General features: G+C 44.4%; 1 protein-coding gene across 4 annotated transcripts in view; it reads right to left on the bottom strand.

Annotated features, from left to right (window-relative positions):
• Window positions 1–18,980, bottom strand: part of nek5 (NIMA related kinase 5) — a 96,565-nt gene that overhangs the window by 15,527 nt on the left and 62,058 nt on the right. For all 4 annotated transcript variants that reach the window (XM_043692147.2, XM_043692148.2, XM_043692149.2 and 1 more), the window contains 3 exons: window positions 18,163–18,243; window positions 16,162–16,224; window positions 15,450–15,591 (listed from right to left, as the gene is read on the bottom strand). In XM_043692147.2, coding sequence (XP_043548082.2) covers window positions 15,450–15,591; window positions 16,162–16,224; window positions 18,163–18,243 — 286 coding nt within the window. The remainder of the gene's footprint in view (window positions 1–15,449; window positions 15,592–16,161; window positions 16,225–18,162; window positions 18,244–18,980) is intronic.

The raw sequence follows: 18,980 nt of genomic DNA, 5'->3' as shown, positions 1-18,980 counted from the left end.
AATCCATCTTCCACAACTACACTGGCCCCACCCCCCACCTTTTCCTCCGCTACATCGATGACTGTATCGGTGCCGCCTCGTGCTCCCACGAGGAGGTTGAACAGTTCATCCACTTCACCAACACCTTCCACCCCGACCTCAAATTCACCTGGACAGTCTCAGATTCCTCCCTCCCCTTCCTCGACCTTTCTATTTCTATCTCAGGCGACCGAATCAACACGGACATCTACTACAAACCAACCGACTCCCACAGCTACCTGGACTACACCTCCTCCCATCCTGCCCCCTGTAAAAACGCCATCCCATTCTCCCAATTCCTTCAACTCCGCCGCATCTGCTCCCAGGAGGACCAGTTCCAAAAACGCACATCCCAGATGGCCTCCTTCTTCAAGGACCGCAATTTCCCCCCCGACGTGGTCGACGATGCCCTCCACCGCATCTCTTCCACTTCCCGATCCTCCGCCCTTGAACCCCGCCCCTCCAACCGCCACCACGACAGAACCCCACTGGTCCTCACCTACCACCTCACTAACCTCCATGTACAGCGCATCATCCGCCGCCATTTCCGCCACCTCCAAACGGACCCCACCACCAAGGATATATTTCCCTCCCCTCCCCTATCAGCATTCCGTAAAGACCACTCCCTCCGTGACTCCCTCGTCAGATCCACACCCCCCACCAACCCAACCTCCACTCCCGGCACCTTCCCCTGCAACCGCAGGAGGTGCAAGACTTGCGCCCACACCTCCCCCCTCACCTCCCTCCAAGGCCCCAAAGGAAACTTCCATATCCGCCACAGATTCACCTGTACCTCCACACATATCATCTATTGCATCCTTTGCACCCGATGTGGCCTCCTCTATATTGGGGAGACAGGCCGCCTACTTGCGGAGCGTTTCAGAGAACACCTCTGGGACACCCGGACCAACCAACCCAACCACCCTGTAGCTCAACATTTCAATTCCCCCTCCCACTCCACCAAGGATATGCAGGTCTTTGGACTCCTCCATCGTCAGACCACAGCGAAACGACGATTGGAGGAAGAACGCCTCATCTTCCGGCTAGGAACCCTCCAACCACAAGGGATGAACTCAGATTTCACCAGTTTCCTCATTTCCCCTCCCCCCAGCCTGTCTCAGTCAAATCCATCAAATTCAGCACCGCCTTCCTAACCTGCAATCTTCTTCCCGACCTCTCCGCCCCCACCCCAGTCTGACCTATCACCCTCACCTTGACCTCTTTCCACCTATCACATTTCCGACGCCCCTCCCCCAAGTCCCTCCTCCCTATCTTTTATCTTAGCCTGCTGGACCAACTTTCCTCATTCCTGAAGAAGGGCTAATGCCCGAAACGTCGATTCTCCTGTTCCCTAGATGCTGCCTGACCTGCTGCGCTTTTCCAGCAACACATTTCCATCCCTGCGCCAGTTTGTCTTTGTGTGGTATTATTTGTTCTTTTTTATAGGTTACAGACTCACGCCACGGACCGGTAAGGTTTCAATGGGGGTCAGTGAATTCCAAATGGCAGGTGGAAGGGCTGTACTTCCCAGGGACAAATTTGCTTTGTCCTGCTGTGAAGGGCTCCCGGGTCCTCTGGTTCTGTCCACAAAGACCCTGAAGCGCCATGGTAAATGAGTATAACACAGGAATAAGATAGGAGACCCCCTCGTTCCACCTGGGTCACTGGCTGACGGACGATGGCAGATATGTTATTCCATTTACTTCTGACTTATACAGTTGGTCTAACAGGAATTGGCCATATAGTGGCTCCTTTATATTGGAAAAGATTGACTATTGGATGACGAACATTGCGGGTGGGTATGGGGATCCTGGATGGGACCATGCTTACATGTTACAGTGTCTTGATAAGTTTAAGGAGATTGCAAAAGGCCACCAGCCCTCTGAAGTTAAGGAAACTGGCCCACTTCCCCTGCACCTGCTGTTGCTGTTGCCACCTCGCCTCCTCACTGCTCTGCTGCTACTGCTTTCTACCTCCCAATTCCCCAAAACTTCCTGTCACTACGGAGAGAATGTGCAAACTCCACACAGTCGGTTGCCCAAGGCTGGAATTGAACCTGGGTCCCTGGTGCTGTGAGGCAGCAGTGCTAACCACTGCACCGCCCAAGACATTAGCATTCTGCTGTACCTCGCTTACGGCTCCCACTGTGCTGCTGTTAAGCCTGGCCACTGCCCCTCAAACTGACAGCACTCCAGGTGAGGCTACACAGTCCAGTTCACTATACATTCAGAAGGGGGGAGGGGGCACTGGGTCAACTGTGCCTGAGCAGGGAGGAACCCCAGGTGATTCCTCCAGCATACCACCTTGATACATCTCATGTCTCTTCAACAACCCCTGCGTTATACATCTCACGCTGTCATCTCTCCTGCTGCTGCCCCAGGTGAGCAACTCATCACCCGCAGTATGACTGCTCAGCTCAGCATTCAGCTTCCCCATGTTATGATAGGGGAAACCCCCTTTTTAAAACCTTGGACTCACACAGAGGTCCGCGGTATGCTCCAAGATGCTCTGGACCCCTTAAAGCTCCGTTTTATGAATGGCTCCTCCAAATTTATGATATTCACGACTGCCTTCCCCAAGATTAGATTAGATTCCCTACAGTGTGTGAACAGGCCCTTCGGCCCAACAAGTCCACACCGACCTTCCAAAGAGTAACCCACCCACTCCCTCTGACTAATGCACCTAACACTATGGGCAATTTAGCATGGCCAATTCACCTGACCTGCACATCTTTGGATCGTGGGAGGAAACTGCAGCACCCAGAGGAAACCCACGCAGATACGGAGAGAATGTGCAAACTCCACACAGTCGGTTGCCCAAGGCTGGAATTGAACCTGGGTCCCTGGTGCTGTGAGGCAGCAGTGCTAACCACTGCACCGCCCAAGACATTAGCATTCTGCTGTACCTCGCTTACGGCTCCCACTGTGCTGCTGTTAAGCATTCCTTTACTTTTCCCCGTGACTCATGGGAAACCTTTGAGGCCAAAACGATGAAGCCTTTTATTTTGAAGGCCACCTGCCAACGCTCAGATTTTAGCGCATGCAAAGGCCCAATGAGATGCTGCCTGATTTCCTGGCTCGATTCAGGGAAGCATGGGAGTCTCATGTCAGAATTGCCCTTCAGGAAAACAGAAAATTCCTCTCCTTAAACTCTCCTTAATTGCCTGCAATCCCGACACACCCTGGCTTTTAAATCTCACCAGCTCAACTGGCCCACCAAAACTTGGGAGGAGGTCGTCTCCTTCCTCTCCAATATGGACCAACAGGGATCATTTGATTATGAAAGGCCAAGGGTGGTTTATCCTCGCATGGCACAGGGTTGGGACCAAAATCGTCCAGGTCACTATACAAAGGAAAGAGACAGGTGCAAGGCATGCGGAAATTTAGGACACTGGGCCCGCAACTATCAGTCTGAACATTCCGCCCTCCCCCTGTCGCAATACCAGCCTCTCCCACAATACCAGCCCCTGACACAATACCAGCCCCTGACACAGTACCACCCCCTGACACAATACCAGCCTCTCCCACAATACCAGCCCCTGACACAATACCAGCCTGTGACACAATACCAGCCCCTGACACAATACCAGCCCCTACCACAATACCACCCCCTGACACAATACCAGCCTCTCCCACAATACCAGCCCCTGACACAATACCAGCCCCTGACACAATACCAGCCCCTGACACAATACTGGCTTTACTCTTTGCCGCCTCAGTCTCCGTGACAGCTTCACCAGGCTCCCAACACTGTTCTGGACCCTTTTCCCACTGATAAGACTTTCCCACTCCCCACCTGAGCATCCAACGTTGAATGTTGAGATGGGGGAGTTCGTATTGTCTTGGTTTTGGTGGACTCCGGAGTCCTCTGTACCTCCTCTCAGCTCCACTACTGCCCGTACTGTGGGTATCTCTAGAATGCCTATAGCTGAATCGCTATCAACCCATGTGCCCATCCAAGTGAGTTCGCTTGGTCCCAGACACTGCTATTATTTTCCCTTCCTGTCCAGTGGCCCTTCTCAGTTGACAAACTCTTTGCAAACTCAATGCATCCATCCATTGTTCCCCGGACTACCTCACCTCGGAACTCCCGCTACCCCCCTTTTACAAGCCCTTTTGGCCATGAACATTCCTCCCACTTTATCTCCTCCTACCCCTTCCATCTACACATGGTCTTTCTCCAACCACTCCACTCGGGCTTCGTTTCTCAACTCCCTCTTTCCCACCTTGCTGCCCTGTTTGTCTCTCCCTCCAAACCTTTCTACAGTGGATCATTCAGACCAGTCAACCCTTGTGCTCCCTTCATTGTGCTGCTGCCTTCCTCCAACACCCTGACTCGTCCTAATTGGCACTGGCGGATTCCCACCTTAAAATGCCCTCTACGCTTACGCTCACGGTGTCTACTTTATTGGGGAAGAAGGGCTGGCTGTGGAGGTCCTGCTGGATGCCACTCAGTGCACATTTCTCTGGCCTGACCCCAGTTCTTCACCTCATGTTGCTGTCATCGTAAATACCCCCGACACTCAAAGGATTTAGGTCCCATGGTGTACAGGCTTCAGATTCTGCAACAGACATTATACCCCTAGATCCCGCAGACCCGGGCTCTTATCCATATCGCTTATTCACAACGGGGAGGGGTTTTGCCTTAGGAGCTGCTACTTGACCGTGAACTTCATCTTCACCTTACACACTCCGCCCCCACCTCCCTCCTATGACACCCTTTGCTGTTTTGGACGCTTCTGACATTCCAATCACAGGGGCCTGATGCTCTCTGCGCCGCCTCATACGGTTACTTTTTAAACTGGCGCCGCCTTGCCATCCATTCAGCAATACAATTTGTCATCCGCTACCCGGGAAGGTATTAAACCTGTTATTGTCTCTCTCCTCCAACAAGGCATCCTGGTGCCTACTACCAGCCCTTGTAACACCCCTGTCTTCCCCATTCCCAAACCAGGCAAGCCAGGTCGCTGGCGCTTTGTGCAGGACCTGAGGGCCATTAATGCCATCATTGCCCCGTGCTAGTCAGTGGTACCTAATATGAACGCTGTCCTCATTAGCCTCCCTTCCTCAGCCACTTGTTTCACCGTTGTCTATCTCTATTCAGCCTTTTTCTCCCTTTTTGCCTTTACTCACTGCGGTTGCCAATATACATGGACTCAGCTTCCTGAAGGGTCCACGGACAGCCCCACTGTCTATGTCTCAGCGGTCCACCAGATCCTCAAGGATCTCAACCTCCTGTCTAACAGTACCTTGGTTCAATATGCTGACAATTTGTTAGTGGCCTCTGACTTGCCTGTTGCCTGTTTGCAAGATATGATTGCCCTGCTCCGTTGCCTGATACCAGGATATGATACCAGAAGGTTTCTGTTGAAAAGATGCAGCTCTGCCAACTGTCAGTGCAATATTTAGGCTTCAAACTCTTGTATGGCCTTCGCTCCTTGTCTCTCGACTGTATCGCCGCACTCTCTCCCCTTACTATGCAGACTGAACTTTTGTCCTTTTTGGGCAATGGTTAACTATTGGATACCCAACTACCTCGTCATTGATGCTCCTCTTCGCGAAGCCTCCTTGCCAAAACAGCAAACCCAGGTGACCTGGACACCTGAAATGCTGTTGGCCTTTAATGAACTGAAACCGGTTTTGGCCTTGGCCCCGGCCCTCGGCATCCCCAATTTCAAGCAGCTGTTTCAGCTATATGTGGATGAAAAGGAGGGCTATGCGTTCAGAATTTTAACACAGCAGCATGGGGTTCTCCGATGTCATGCAGCTTTATATTCTGTACAATTGCCACCTGTTGTAAGGGGAATGCCAAGCTGTTTGTGAGCTGTGGCAGCTACCATGATAATGGTAGAAAAGTCCACCACCCCGGTTGTGCTTGAATATCCATGCACTTTTTTTGTTCCTCATTCGGTCTCCCTGTTGCTAAATTCAGCAGCAATTCAACATTTTACAGCTTCAATGAAAACTGGCTATGAGATCATTCATAGCGTGCCAACCTGACACTCCAGCGTGCCCCCGCTTTAAATCCGGCCATTCTTCTCCCTGTCCGACAGAACTCCCCCCCAGACGACCATGACTGTGGGCACACAGTCCAAGAGGTTGTGACCTCATGGCCTGACCTTTCTGAAACCCCGTTAGACAATCCGGATCTCATTCTTTTCACGGATGGCTCCTCTTTCTGCCCCCGATCACCAGATGCGAGCAGGCTACGCAATCTGCACCCCCTTTTGAGACCTAGAGGCCGCTGCGCTACCAGAAGAAACTTTGCCTCAGGCAGACAACTCTTTGCCGTCACCAGAGCATATATTCTTGCCAATAAGCAGTCTGTTAACATTTATTCTGGCTCCCGAAATGCCTTTCGGTTGTCCATGATTTCAGTGTCCTCTGGCAACATAGAGGTTTCATTACTTCCTCTGGCAAACCCTTACAACATGCCCACCTCCTTAATAATCTTTTATAGGCCATCCTGCTCCCTTCCACTATCACCATCATCAAATGCACCACCCACACCACCGGTGATAAACCAATTTCACAGGGCAACACTAGAGCCAATCACGACACCAGAAAAGCTGCAGTGGCCCCACAATACGCGTCCCTCATGCCCTAAAATAACTGCTTAGATTTAGTCGAGGATATACGAGACGCACAACAGCACTCCTTGCCAGCTGAAAAAGATAGCTGGTCACGCATAGGCGCCCGCGAGAGTTGCGTTTGGGACTCCTGTTACACCTAGATAGGTGAATTATCGGCCCCAAATCCTTCTTGCATGTCCTCACCTGAGCTGCTCATGGCATTGGACATGCAGGAAAAAGAGGGATGATACATGCAGTACAACAACAGTAGATTGCGCCAGGCTTTGCTGCAGCGGTTCAGGCCTTAATATCAATAGGCCTCCAAAATAACAATGCCAGGCCAGTGGCCAAGTTCGATCTCCTGCCAGCTCCTAATGGCCCTTTTAACCTCGTTCAGATTGATTTTGTGCGTATGCCCCCCAAGGCAAGGTTTTAAGTGCATGTTGGTGCTGATTGACATGTTTTCCAAGCGGATCGAGGTTTTCCCCACGAGAAAAGACGATGCTAGAACTGTAAATAAATGTCTCATGAAGGATGTGATCCTTAGTTTCGGCGTCCCAGAGAGCTTCAACAGCGATAGGGATACACATTTTACCTCAGAAGCCTGGAAATATCACATTCCATATCAACCCCAGTCCTTAGGGATAGTGGAACAGATGAATGGAACCCTTAAGAACACTCTGAAAAAAGATCACGAAAGACACAGGTCTACCGTGGCCTGAGGCCTTACCCCTAGCTCTTTACACTGTATGGAGCCAGGTCAGTGGAACAATAGGACTGACCCCATTTGAGGTCCTAATGGGGCGGCTGATGCCAACTAGGACTTGACCTCCCAAATTCCCAGTGGGTGTGGTACTCCTTTTTGACGCATGAGACCCTGCTAGATTATGTTAAAGCCCTAAGCAAAATGATTGCCCATAACCATGCTCTGGTCAAGGAGGCCATCCCCACCCCCAGTAATGACCCGATGAATCCCTTCCACCCTGGGGATTATGTTCTGATCAAATCGTTTGAAAAGACTTCTCTTTCTCCTCGGTGGAATGGCCCGTTCCTTGACTGCAGTCAAGGTTGAAGGAAGACCCGAATGGACACACACCACACGCTGGAAGAAGGCCCCATCACCAGAGGAACCCGAAGAGAAAGCCACGGAAGTACCTTTCGCCTGCCTGCTGCAACATGCCAGAAATAATCCCTGTGCTCCTCATCACCCTGCTCGCATTAATAGAGAACAGGGGATCTAACAGCCTTGAAACAGCATTGTGTCAAGCGGGAGTTGCGTATTAACACTTTTCTGCACATGACTCAGGCCAATAATTACTCCCACTGCTGGGTGTGTGCCTATATTCCTGTCCACTCTAAGGGAGGCATTCCCCTGATGGCTATCCCACTTAACATCACTGAGACAGTCGAATGGTGGTTCGGTCAGACCCAGCCTGCCAGTGTGATGGTTCAGGCTCCCTGTGCCCCTCGCCACAACAAAACTGTAAGGTGTACCTGGGAGACCGCAGGGTACCACCTGCACACATTCAAGGGTTGTTTTCAAGCTGTGTACAATTTTTTGCACATTCCCCTGCCCTGTTCCTTACCAACACCACTCTCTAAGGTGTTCCACAGGGTACTAGCTGCCTCAAAAGCAGCTTGTAGAGGGGTTGGAAGACACAATCCAGCACGTGCTCCTATTCTCTGCACCTCACCCCTTCTGGCAAACATCCCAGCCTTGAAAATATTCTGGATGTAAGTTTGCTTGCTGAGCTGGAAGGTTTATTGTCAGACGTTTCATCATCATACTAGGTAACATCTTTAGTGAGCCTCCAGACAAAACAGTGCTGGTGCTTCCTGCTTTCTCTTTATATGTTTGGTTTTCCTTGGGTTGGTGATGTCATTTCATGTGGTGACATCATTTCCTATGGTGAAGTCATTTCCTGTTCTTTTTCTCAGGGGGTGGTAAATGGGATCCAAGTCAATGTATTTGTTGATAGAGTTCCGGTTGGAATGCCATGCTTCTAGGAATTCTCATGTGTATCTCTGTTTGACTTGTCCTGGAATGGATGTGTTGTCCCAGTCAAAATGGTGCCCTTCCTTATCTGTACGTAAGGATACTAGTGAGAGAGAGTCACTAGTTGTTTTGTGGCTAGTTGATGTTCATGTATCCTGGTGGCTAGTTTTCTGCCTGTTTGTCCAATGTAGTGTTTGTTACAGTTCTTGCATGGCATTTGTAAATGTTTTGTAACATTTGTTATTGTTTGTTTTGTAAACATTTCCTGACTTATTTTGTTTTAAATGATTTGGCACAAGACTTATTTCCCCAACAAACATAATTGTAAACACAGGTATCCTAACTTGAACAAGGACAAAGAATATACAGGTTTTGAGATTTTCGCATGAACACATAGGTTCACGGAAAGATACTCTGCTGTCGTGTGTGCTAGGTTATCTAACTTTATAGTAAGCAATGGTCAAATCCTGTGGGTAAGTACACTTATCTGGCCTGTATATCATCATCCAACCATCACACAAGATGACAACTCAGATACTGCAAATATCACACCAGACAACAATCAGACAACATACCACACTTCTTCAACAAATCTGTGATGACAGGTAGCACTGAGGGAAGCTACAACACCAAGTTATGATAACTTTATAAGAACCAGATCTGGTCACTTCACATGTCCAACAAGGTATTATTTGGATGTATAGAGACAATGAATCTATATGCATCCTTGTAAATATTGTCACAAAACTGGTCCTTTTTTCTAAAAGCTGTTCCTTTTGTCAAGAGTTTTTTCTAGAGTGGTTATAAACAGTCTGGGCTCCGAATTGGCTGGGTTTGGTACAGAAATGAAAGGATATTGGGAGATCTTTTTGTTTATATGTGAACAGGTGAGTCTTTAGGCCAAAGCTTTTACCTTTGTAGAAATAACCGGTAAAAATCAAGGGGGTGTGGCCTGCTCTCTAGCTGAGCAGTTCAGTTCAGAACTTTAGATAAGAGTTCAGCAATGGGCAGTGTGGAAACAGGCTGTTAGATTCTCCTTCTGCCCTTCTAACTTCGAACTGGAAGCCTCTGTTTCATTTTTTGCTCGGTGTTTAAGGGGTTTGTTCATAGGGACTGTTGTGTATATTTGGAAAAATATAATTAAGTCTAGTTTGGGATAGACCGAGTTCTGTGGGTATTCTATATTCTGATCTTTGTGTTTCATTGTGTATTTTTTGTGAATAAATTTTTGTCTGTTTTAAAATCTAGTAGTCCAGCTGGCTAACTATCTCTGGGTAATTTTCACTGTACACTTACCGAAACAAATTGCAAAGTTATGGTCTGAGGCTGCCTGCTTAAGAATGTTTTGAGTGGTCTGGCTTAGTCCATAACAGATTGGGGGCTCTTTGCAGGATTTTAAACAGCGATTGGTAGGTGCTAGTGTCTTTATTTCGGGTGTTGTTTTGGTTGGGTAGACGAAACTTGGGATAGTGATGGCTCTTTCAGTCACTAACAGTTTTATGGAGCTGGACGAGGTGAACTTAGCAGTTTTGCAAAAGGTGATTAAGGCCAAGCTGCAGGAATTAGCAGACAAGCTGGGGTTGGAGCTGCCTCATTCTGTGTGGAAGGGGGAGATAAATTACAGCAGTAGCTCAGCATTTAAACTTGCTAGAAACACCATCAGAATTTATAGAGATGGCAAGAATTTAATTGTAATTGAAGCGGCTTGAGTTAGAGGCGAGAGATAAGGAAAGGACAGCAGAATTGAAACAGTTTGAGTTACGATTAAAAACAGAAGAGAGGGAAAAAGAGAGAGCATTTGAACTCAAAAACTGACACTTAAAAAGGAAAGTCAGCTTAAAAGGCTGGAGATAAAGGCTGAGGGTAACCTTAGTGTGGAAGAGCAGAGAGTTAAAACAGCAAGGTTAGCAGCTGAAGTGGCTGATGATTATGAGCTGGTCCATAAAATATGGTTTGGCTTCCAGAATCAATTCCGTGAGGGAGAGAAACTGGGGCAAAGAGAAATCCTCATGTGGAAAGGGAAAGGTAGATCTCAGTGAATATCATACGGATAACTTACCACAGGGTAAAAAGGAAACCGTTGAAGGGGATAAAGAAGGTAAAAAGCTCCGGTGTTTTCATTGTAACAAAGTAGATCACATGAAATCACAGTGTTGGTTGGCTAGGAGAAAACCAGATGAAGGAAAACAGGACAAGCCTGGAAGTTTTGTTGACATGATAACAGAAAGCCCAATGGAAGCTAGAAAGCGGTATCAGAGCTTGACTAAGGAGGAAGTGCCTGATTTGCTTAATAAAAAATACCTGCAAAGGTAAAGTTTATTCACATAGGCGAGGAGTTGCAGGTAAAGAGGCTCCAATATTAAGGGACACAGGATCATCTCAGTATGTGATGCTGACTGAAGAGGAGATATGTATTCCTGAAGGATTATTGCCAGTAAGGTACTGGTAACAGGAATTCATGGTGAGTCAAAAAGAGCTCACTTATATAAAGTGAGGCTAGAGAGTCCAGAGAAGAGTGCAGAATTTGTGGTAGGAGTACTGGACATCTCTCAGCTCCAGGAATACAATTTGTCCTTGCAAATGATACAGCTGATTCACCAGGAAGTGTGCTGCCTACTTTAGTTGAAAAGCCAGTGGAGATGCAGGCAACTGAAGAAATGCAGGACATTTATTCAGGAATCTTCCCTGATTGTGCAGTAATGAGATCACAGAGTCATACGTTGAAGCAGGAGAAATCAAAAGGCACAGATAAGGAAGCTGAAGTAGCATTATCAGAAACTTCTTTTGATCAGATAAGTGGGACAGAACAGGATCAAATAGGTAAACATGCAAGTATCTTTAGCTCTGCTAAGCTTATTGAGTTACACCAGAAAGATGAGAACTTAAAGCAGTTATAGCAAATGGAATACACATGGACAGAGGGTGAATGCATCCCTGTGTGTTATTACTTAACAAATGATGTCTTAATGAGGAAATGGAGACCATCACATATTCAAGCAGGTGAGAAATGGGCAGAAGTTCATCAAATTGTGTTGCCAGTAGGGTATCGAAAGGAGGTGCTGCGAGTGGCATATGAGCTACCACTTGGAGGTCATTTAGGGGTGAGGAATACACAGGCCAAATTACAAAAACATTTTACTGGCCTGGACTACATAAGGATGTAGCTGAATTTTGCCAGACGTGTCATACATGTCAGCTAATCGGAAAGCCACAGGCAGTAATAAAACCTGCACCTTTAATACCTATTTCAGCATTTGAGGAACCTTTCACAAGAGTCTTGACTGATTGCGTAAGACCCCTACCTCAAACAAAAAGTGAGAGTAAGTATTTATTAACAATAATTGATGTGTCGACTAGATTTCCCGAGGCATTTCCATTGTGCAATATCATAGATAAAAGGGTGTAGAAGAATTATTTAAATTTTTTACTAGATACGGATTGCTAACAGTCAGATCAAGGATCAAACTTCACATCCAAACTATTCAAGGAGGTTATGGATAGCTTGGGAATAACACAATTTAATCTACTGCGTACCATCCAGAATCACAGAGAGTGCTAGAGAAATGGCATCAAACACTAAAGACCATAATGAGGGTCTATAGTCAGGACCACACAGATGATTGGGTTAAGGGAGTTCCTTATGCGCTTTTTGTGACCAGAGATGCACCAAATGAATCAACCTAATTCAAGGTTTAATGGACCCTATCAAATTGAGAGGAAATTAATTGTGGAAAACTACTTGATAGGGACTCCAGACTGGAAGAAATCTCATAGAGTGTGTCATGTGAATATGCTCAAAAGGCATTTTGACAGGGAAGGAAAGCAAAAGGGGAAGATGTTAATGATTACAGCACAGAAGTAAGAACCACATTCAGAGGATTCTGAATTGGACATTCCTCAAATCAAATTGGATAACAAGGAAGTTGTCAAAAATTGGGATAAATTATTGAGTTACCTTCCACAAGGAAATCAAAATGACCTGAAAGACTTATTACTATCACATGGGGAGATATGGGGAAATAAACTGGGGTTTAACCTAATTATGCATGATATAGATATAGGAGATGCTATTCCAATTAAGCACCATCCTTTTTGGCATAACCCTCTAAAGTTGGCATAGGTTCAGAAGGAGATAGAATGCATGCTCCAAGATAGGCAGCATCTAGGGAACAGGAGAATCGACGTTTCGGGCATTAGCCCTTCTTCATTCCTGAAGAAGGGCTAATGCCCGAAACGTTGATTCTCCTGTTCCCTAGATGCTGCCTGACCTGCTGCGCTTTTCCAGCAACACATTTCCATCTCTGATCTCCAGCATCTGCAGACCTCACTTTCTCCTCATGCTCCAAGATAGCATAATCGAAGTGAGTTACAGTGACTAGACCTTGCCCATAGTCATGGCGCCAAAGCCAGATGGTACCCAACGGTTATATGTGGACTATCGCAAAGTTAATGCCGTTACAAAGACCGATACAGCAGGACTGTGTCAACAAATTGGGACAAGCAGCTTACATTTCTAAGTTGGACTTGTTCAGAGGCTACTGGCAGGTACCTCTGTCAGAGAGAGCAAAGGCAATTTCAGCTTTTGTAATGCCAAATGGACTGTGTCATTTCAAAGTCATGCCATTTGGTATGAAAAACGCTCCAGCCACATTTCAAAGACTAGATAATATGTAAATGCCAGATTACACAACTGTCTGGTGTATATTAATGACCTGGCGATTTTTAGTCACTCAGGGAAGGAACATTTACAACATTTATCGGACTTGTTCGATCGACTTCAGAAGGCAGGCTTGGTGGTAAACCTAGCTAGGATGCAAAATCGAAAGTATTGGGGAATTTTCCATACCATTAATGAATAGAGCAGTACTACAGTTCCTGGGATTGAGCGGATTTTACCAAAAGTTTGTGCCGAATTTTAGCAGTGTGGCTGCTCCACTCACTGAATTGTTAAAAAAGGGCAAGAAGTTTCAGTCAACAGCAGACTGTCAAAAGGCATTTGACAGCCTAAAGACTGTGTTAACCACTGCCCCAGTATGGGCCACACCATATTCCATGAAGCCTTTCAAAGTGGCTATCGATGCCAGTGATGTGGGCGTTGGCGCAGTGCTCCTGCAGGAGCATGAAAGACCTAGTGGGTATTTTTCCAGGAAGTTGAATGTTCAGCAACAGAAATATTCTATGGTGAAGAAAGAGACTTTGAGTTTGGTGTTAGCATTACCTCATTTCAGTGTTTATATTAGCAGCAACACATCTGAGACAATTGTATACACTGATTGACACCCATTGACATTCGTGGAGAAATTTAAGGACAGAAATACAAGACTGTTTCAATGTTGTTGCAGCCATTCAACTTGACAATTGTGCATGTGGCAGGTTGTGAAAACGTGATTGCTGATGTGTTATTGAGACTCGAATGAGATATGGAGGCGTTCAGTGGCGGGTGTGCCATTGTCTGAATTCGAATGTGGTTGTGCATGTTTACATGCGTGTACTCAGTGTAGTGTACATGTGTGTTTTAGAGTACAAACCATTTTTTTTGCTTTGAGGGGTTTTAAAAATGAAGCCATCTTTGGATATTGATGGTTCATTTTCTTAAGGAGAAAGGTGTCACAAAGCAGGTCCTTTTTTTTTTAAAAGCTGTTCCGTTTGTCAAGGATAATATGTCCTTGGTTTTTTCCAGGGGAGTCGTAAACCCAGCCAATTCCGGCTCCAAATTGAGAGATGAAAGAGTATTGGGAGGTCTTTTTGTTTATACGTAAACAGATAAAACATTAGGCCAAAGCGTTTATGTTTGTAGAAGTAACTGTATAAGTCAAGGGGGTGTGGCCTGCTCTCTAGCTAAGCAGTTCTGTTCAGAACTTTAGTTAAGAATTCAGCAGTGGGGCATTAATTCTCTCTCCTTCTGCCCTTCTAACTTTGAACTGTAAGCCTCTGTTTCATTTTTTACTCGGTGTTTAAGGGGGTTTGTTTATTGGGACTGTTGTATATATTCGGAACAGCACAATTAAGTCTAGTTTGGGATAGTCTGAGTTCTGTGGGTATTCCATATTCTGTTCTTTGTGTTTCAATGTGTAATTTTGTGAATAAATTTTCATCTGTGTTAAAACCTGGTAGTCAACCTGGCTAACTTACTCTGGGTAATTTTCACTGTACACTAACCGAAACAAATTGCAAAGTTACAGTCTGGGCTGTCTGCTTAAGAGTGTTTTGAATGGTCTGGCCCAGTCCATAACAATGTTATCAAAAAAGGGTTCACCTTCTTCAAAGAGAAAAGGGAGGATTTTGTATTTGGGTGTGGATTCCAGACTGGACAGGCCTGTACCTTTAAAACATCCACAAGACATCATAACAAGTGACATTCTGGTATAAAGATACTGACCTCACCTTCAGTAATTCTCTCTGTGTAATGGAGTCAGTCATTTACACATGTGTAATGTATAGTAACATCAGCAAGCACAGAGGCTAGACTATGTGTGCATGTCTGTGATGTGCAGCCCTGTGAATATTTAGTGCTATAAATAAATTTTAAAGAATAAATGCTTCTTGAAATAAATAAGCTATTTGATTCCACAAGAACTCAATATATGCGATATACATTGCAAATGTTAACATATTGAAAATCACAAATCTGTATCAGTTCCTGTGATCAAAACACATTCTAGATTACACCTTTCAATGTGAAAAAATATACTAATTGAAAACCAAAATATCGTAGATGCTAATCTGATGCACAGATCATTTGTACAGAGTTGAATGCAAAATCAAAGTTGAGATTTCTGACAGGTATTGTATAGATAATCATCAGTAAAGCATATCTTAATACAGCAAAAATTTAAAGGGCATATGGTAAAGTTTTCTACTAACCTTCCATTTGAGAGGATGTTACTTCTAACGTTTTGTTTGCAAGATCTTCAAGAATATTTCCTGCCTCAGTGAACTGCCATTTCTTCTGTTTAAGGATTTCTCCTTGTTCGTGCGTCAGTGTTTTATTTAACATGTCCAGTTCCTAAAACATAACGGCATTTGCTGTGCTAATTTGTCATGAAAATTAACAGAAACATTTATCTTTAGTTCAATCTTAAGACAACATTAGAACTTTGGTGTCAGGACCAACTTTAAATCATCATTGTTTTCAAAGATGATTTATTATAGTAGCTTTACTGGCAGTATTTGTATTAGTTTGCTTTCTGTATAAGCCCTGCCTTCATCAAGCAGAGCTTTCAGACAACTGTAAGTGACTCTGAAATTCTCTCCAGGATCAGGCTGCTCAAAGCCTATTCCATTAATGATTTCTACCTCCCTCCTTTGGTCATTTTCCTTATCTGTGAAACACTCTGAGATGTAGTTTAATTTAATTGTGGGATGCTCTTCAGAGGGTCAGTGCGGACTCGATGGGCTGAATGGCCTGCCTCCACACTGTAGGGATTCTATGGATTAAGGACATCAGATAAATGCAAATTATTATACCTCTGTGCTTGCTAATGTAATTTGCATTTCAGTTGAGCAATAAAATGATTTCAAAATTCTGATCCAAAATATTTTTATCTTTAGAAAACATTCCAGTAGTTAAACTCACCTCCTCTTGCTGGGAATCTTCATGAGTCAACTCTTCATCCAACATTATCTCAAATTTTATTCCCTGATTTTGGAAAAGAAAAGCTTGTTTAGAATAATACACATATGACAGATTTTAGTTTATTCAGTTCCAAAGGACTATACCGATGATCCAATCTAATATAATGTGGAGGTGCAGGTGTTAGACTGAGGTGGACAAAGTTAAAGATCATGCTTTCGGAGCCCTGCTCCTTCATCAGGTAGTTCTGAAAGTTTGTACTTCCAAATAAACTTGTTGGACTATAATCTGGTGTTGTGTGATTTTTAACACTAATAATGACATATTCCAAATAATTCACAGCAAACATTAACACACTCATACAGAACCCCTGATGTAATGTCTAAAGGACAGCACCAATAGTATTATTTTACTTATATGTAAGAATAGAAATATGTTAGTCTGTCAAAAATACAGAGGAAGTATAAACATAAAAATTCCTGCTAACAGAGTACACTTATGATCTAGTTGAACAGATCTCAGAGTTTAAACTTATCAGTCACTTAACTGAGGAACCTGATTGAAAGTGTGGTATTCTAATAGTTTTCTGCCATTATGCTCTGAATAAATGAGTATGAAGTGGTGGGAATAGGGGTGGTCAAGGAATCAGGGTGAACAGAGGTATACTGCATTTTGCTTTATTTATAAATGTTAACAAAACATAATTAAGTTATTATAAAGCTGTTTCAGATAGGTCTGGTAACTGGATTTGGGATGGCATGGTGGCTCAGTGGTTAGCACTGCTGCCTCACAGCAGCAGGGACCCAGGTTCGATTCCAGCCTTGGGTGACTGTGTGAAGTTTGTACACTCTCCCCGTGTTTGCATGGGTTTTCTCTAGGTGCTCTAGTTTCCTCCCACAGTCCAAAGATGTGCCAGTCAGGTGAACTGGCCATGCTAAATTGCCCATAGTGTTAGGTGCATTAGTCAGAGGGAAATGGGTCTGGGTGGGTTACTCTTCAAAGTGTCGGTGTGGACTGCTTAGGCCGAAGGGCCTGTTTCCACACTGTAGGGAATCTAATCTATGGTCAACTTGATTTTGGTTGGCTCAGTGGTTAGCATTGCTGTCTCACAGCACCAGGGTCCCCAGGTTCGATTCCAGCCTTGGGTAACTGTGTGACGTTTGCACATTCTCCCTGTGTCTGTGTGGGTTTCCTCCCACAGTCCAAAGATGTGCCAGTCAGGTGAACTGGCCATGCTAAATTGCCTATAGTGCTAGGTGCATCAATCAGAGGTAAATGGGTCTGGGTGGGTTACTCTTTGGAGGGTCAGTGTGGATTGGTTGGGCCGAAGGGCCTGTTTCCACACTGGAGGGAATCTAATCTAATCTTAATGTTTTATACAATAAACTTGATCAAAACTGTTTCATTCATACATGCTAGAGCTTTTATTAAAGAAAGCATCCATATCATCGCCATTTTCTTCATGACCTTCATGACAAATGCTCTCTCACAAAACATGTGAAAATTTAAAATTAATACTATTCATCTTTCAAAACTGTTTTTCTTCTCCCTGAAGATCTCAAGGTATAAATCACACCTTATACATTGCATAGCCATTTAACAATAGCTGCATCAAATGTCACATGCTTTAATTAACTTGCTCTAGTCTGTACTTTAACTTCCCCATAACCTGCTCCATTGTACCTCAGCATCATTTTATTAATTGGTGAATTTTTTTAATGTTGGAACATGCATAAAAACTGCACATATACATACCTAAAAAGACTTATTTTTAAAAAATTTACATTTAGCTTTAGTTATTCCAATGCCATGTCATTATATTAATGCGTTTTATGAACATTTGATGCTTTGTCACGTGAATTATTCAGTTAGAAGGATGACAGGATATTAACTGTATCCCACAGATTTTCACAATTTTTCAGTCACATACTTGGTGATACAAAACATTTGTGTATGGTTATGATGATTATTGGGCACTTTTAATCTGAGGGGAACCACCATTACCTTAACTTTGTGTTTGAGCGCCAGTGCTTTCTTTTCCATTTGGTGCTGCAATCTCATTTGCTTCAGATCTTCCTCAATGATCTATCAATGAATTTAAAATAATGTATAATGAAATAAATGAATTAAACAAAAGTTTCAATATGGAGGATGCTTCACCAGTGATACTACGCAGCCAAATAGTTTATATTTCTATAGAGATTTCATAATATAAGCTATTTAAATGTGCCAAGAAGTTTGTTATTCCACTGGTCAGGAAAAAAAATTGCTCTTCGATAAGAACTGTTATGAATTTGAATGTGTGTACTGTACTTTTAAGAGAGAGTGAAAACTGTTTTGCATTGAGAGCTTACAAGCACCTGTCATATGACTAAATAGCAGTCCCAGTGTGTACTGGAAAATTGAAAATATGTAACATTTGGTTGTGAAATAGATACCTGAGTTGGCTGCTATTTTGACAACAATTCAAATTTAACCAATCAGTTTAAATTATGCCCCAGGAACCTAAAACCCAATCGAGTTTGAATTTGTTTTTGCCAACATCAAATGAATGAGACAATCCGATATTGGGGTAAAAAAAAACAGGCAGTTTGAAAGTCAGACAGAACAACTGCAATCGAGGGAGTGACTGCAATTGAGAAAGATTGCCATTCAAAAACACTCTCTTTCAAGGGTACCTTTATCATATGAGACATCTTCGCAGTAAAAGACAAAACGACCCAGGGAGATCTGCAGCCAAAAGAGGAAAGACACTGACAACTTCAGCTGCTATATGGTTTTGAAATAAAGTTGATGTAATTTTAATAAGTGCTTTTTTATAT

Source organism: Chiloscyllium plagiosum, unplaced genomic scaffold, assembly GCF_037043375.1.
Source record: "Chiloscyllium plagiosum isolate Xiang-an unplaced genomic scaffold, Cpla_swu_hap1 HiC_scaffold_6, whole genome shotgun sequence".
Lineage (NCBI taxonomy): Eukaryota > Metazoa > Chordata > Chondrichthyes > Orectolobiformes > Hemiscylliidae > Chiloscyllium > Chiloscyllium plagiosum.
This window is presented reverse-complemented; position numbering and strand designations above follow the sequence as displayed.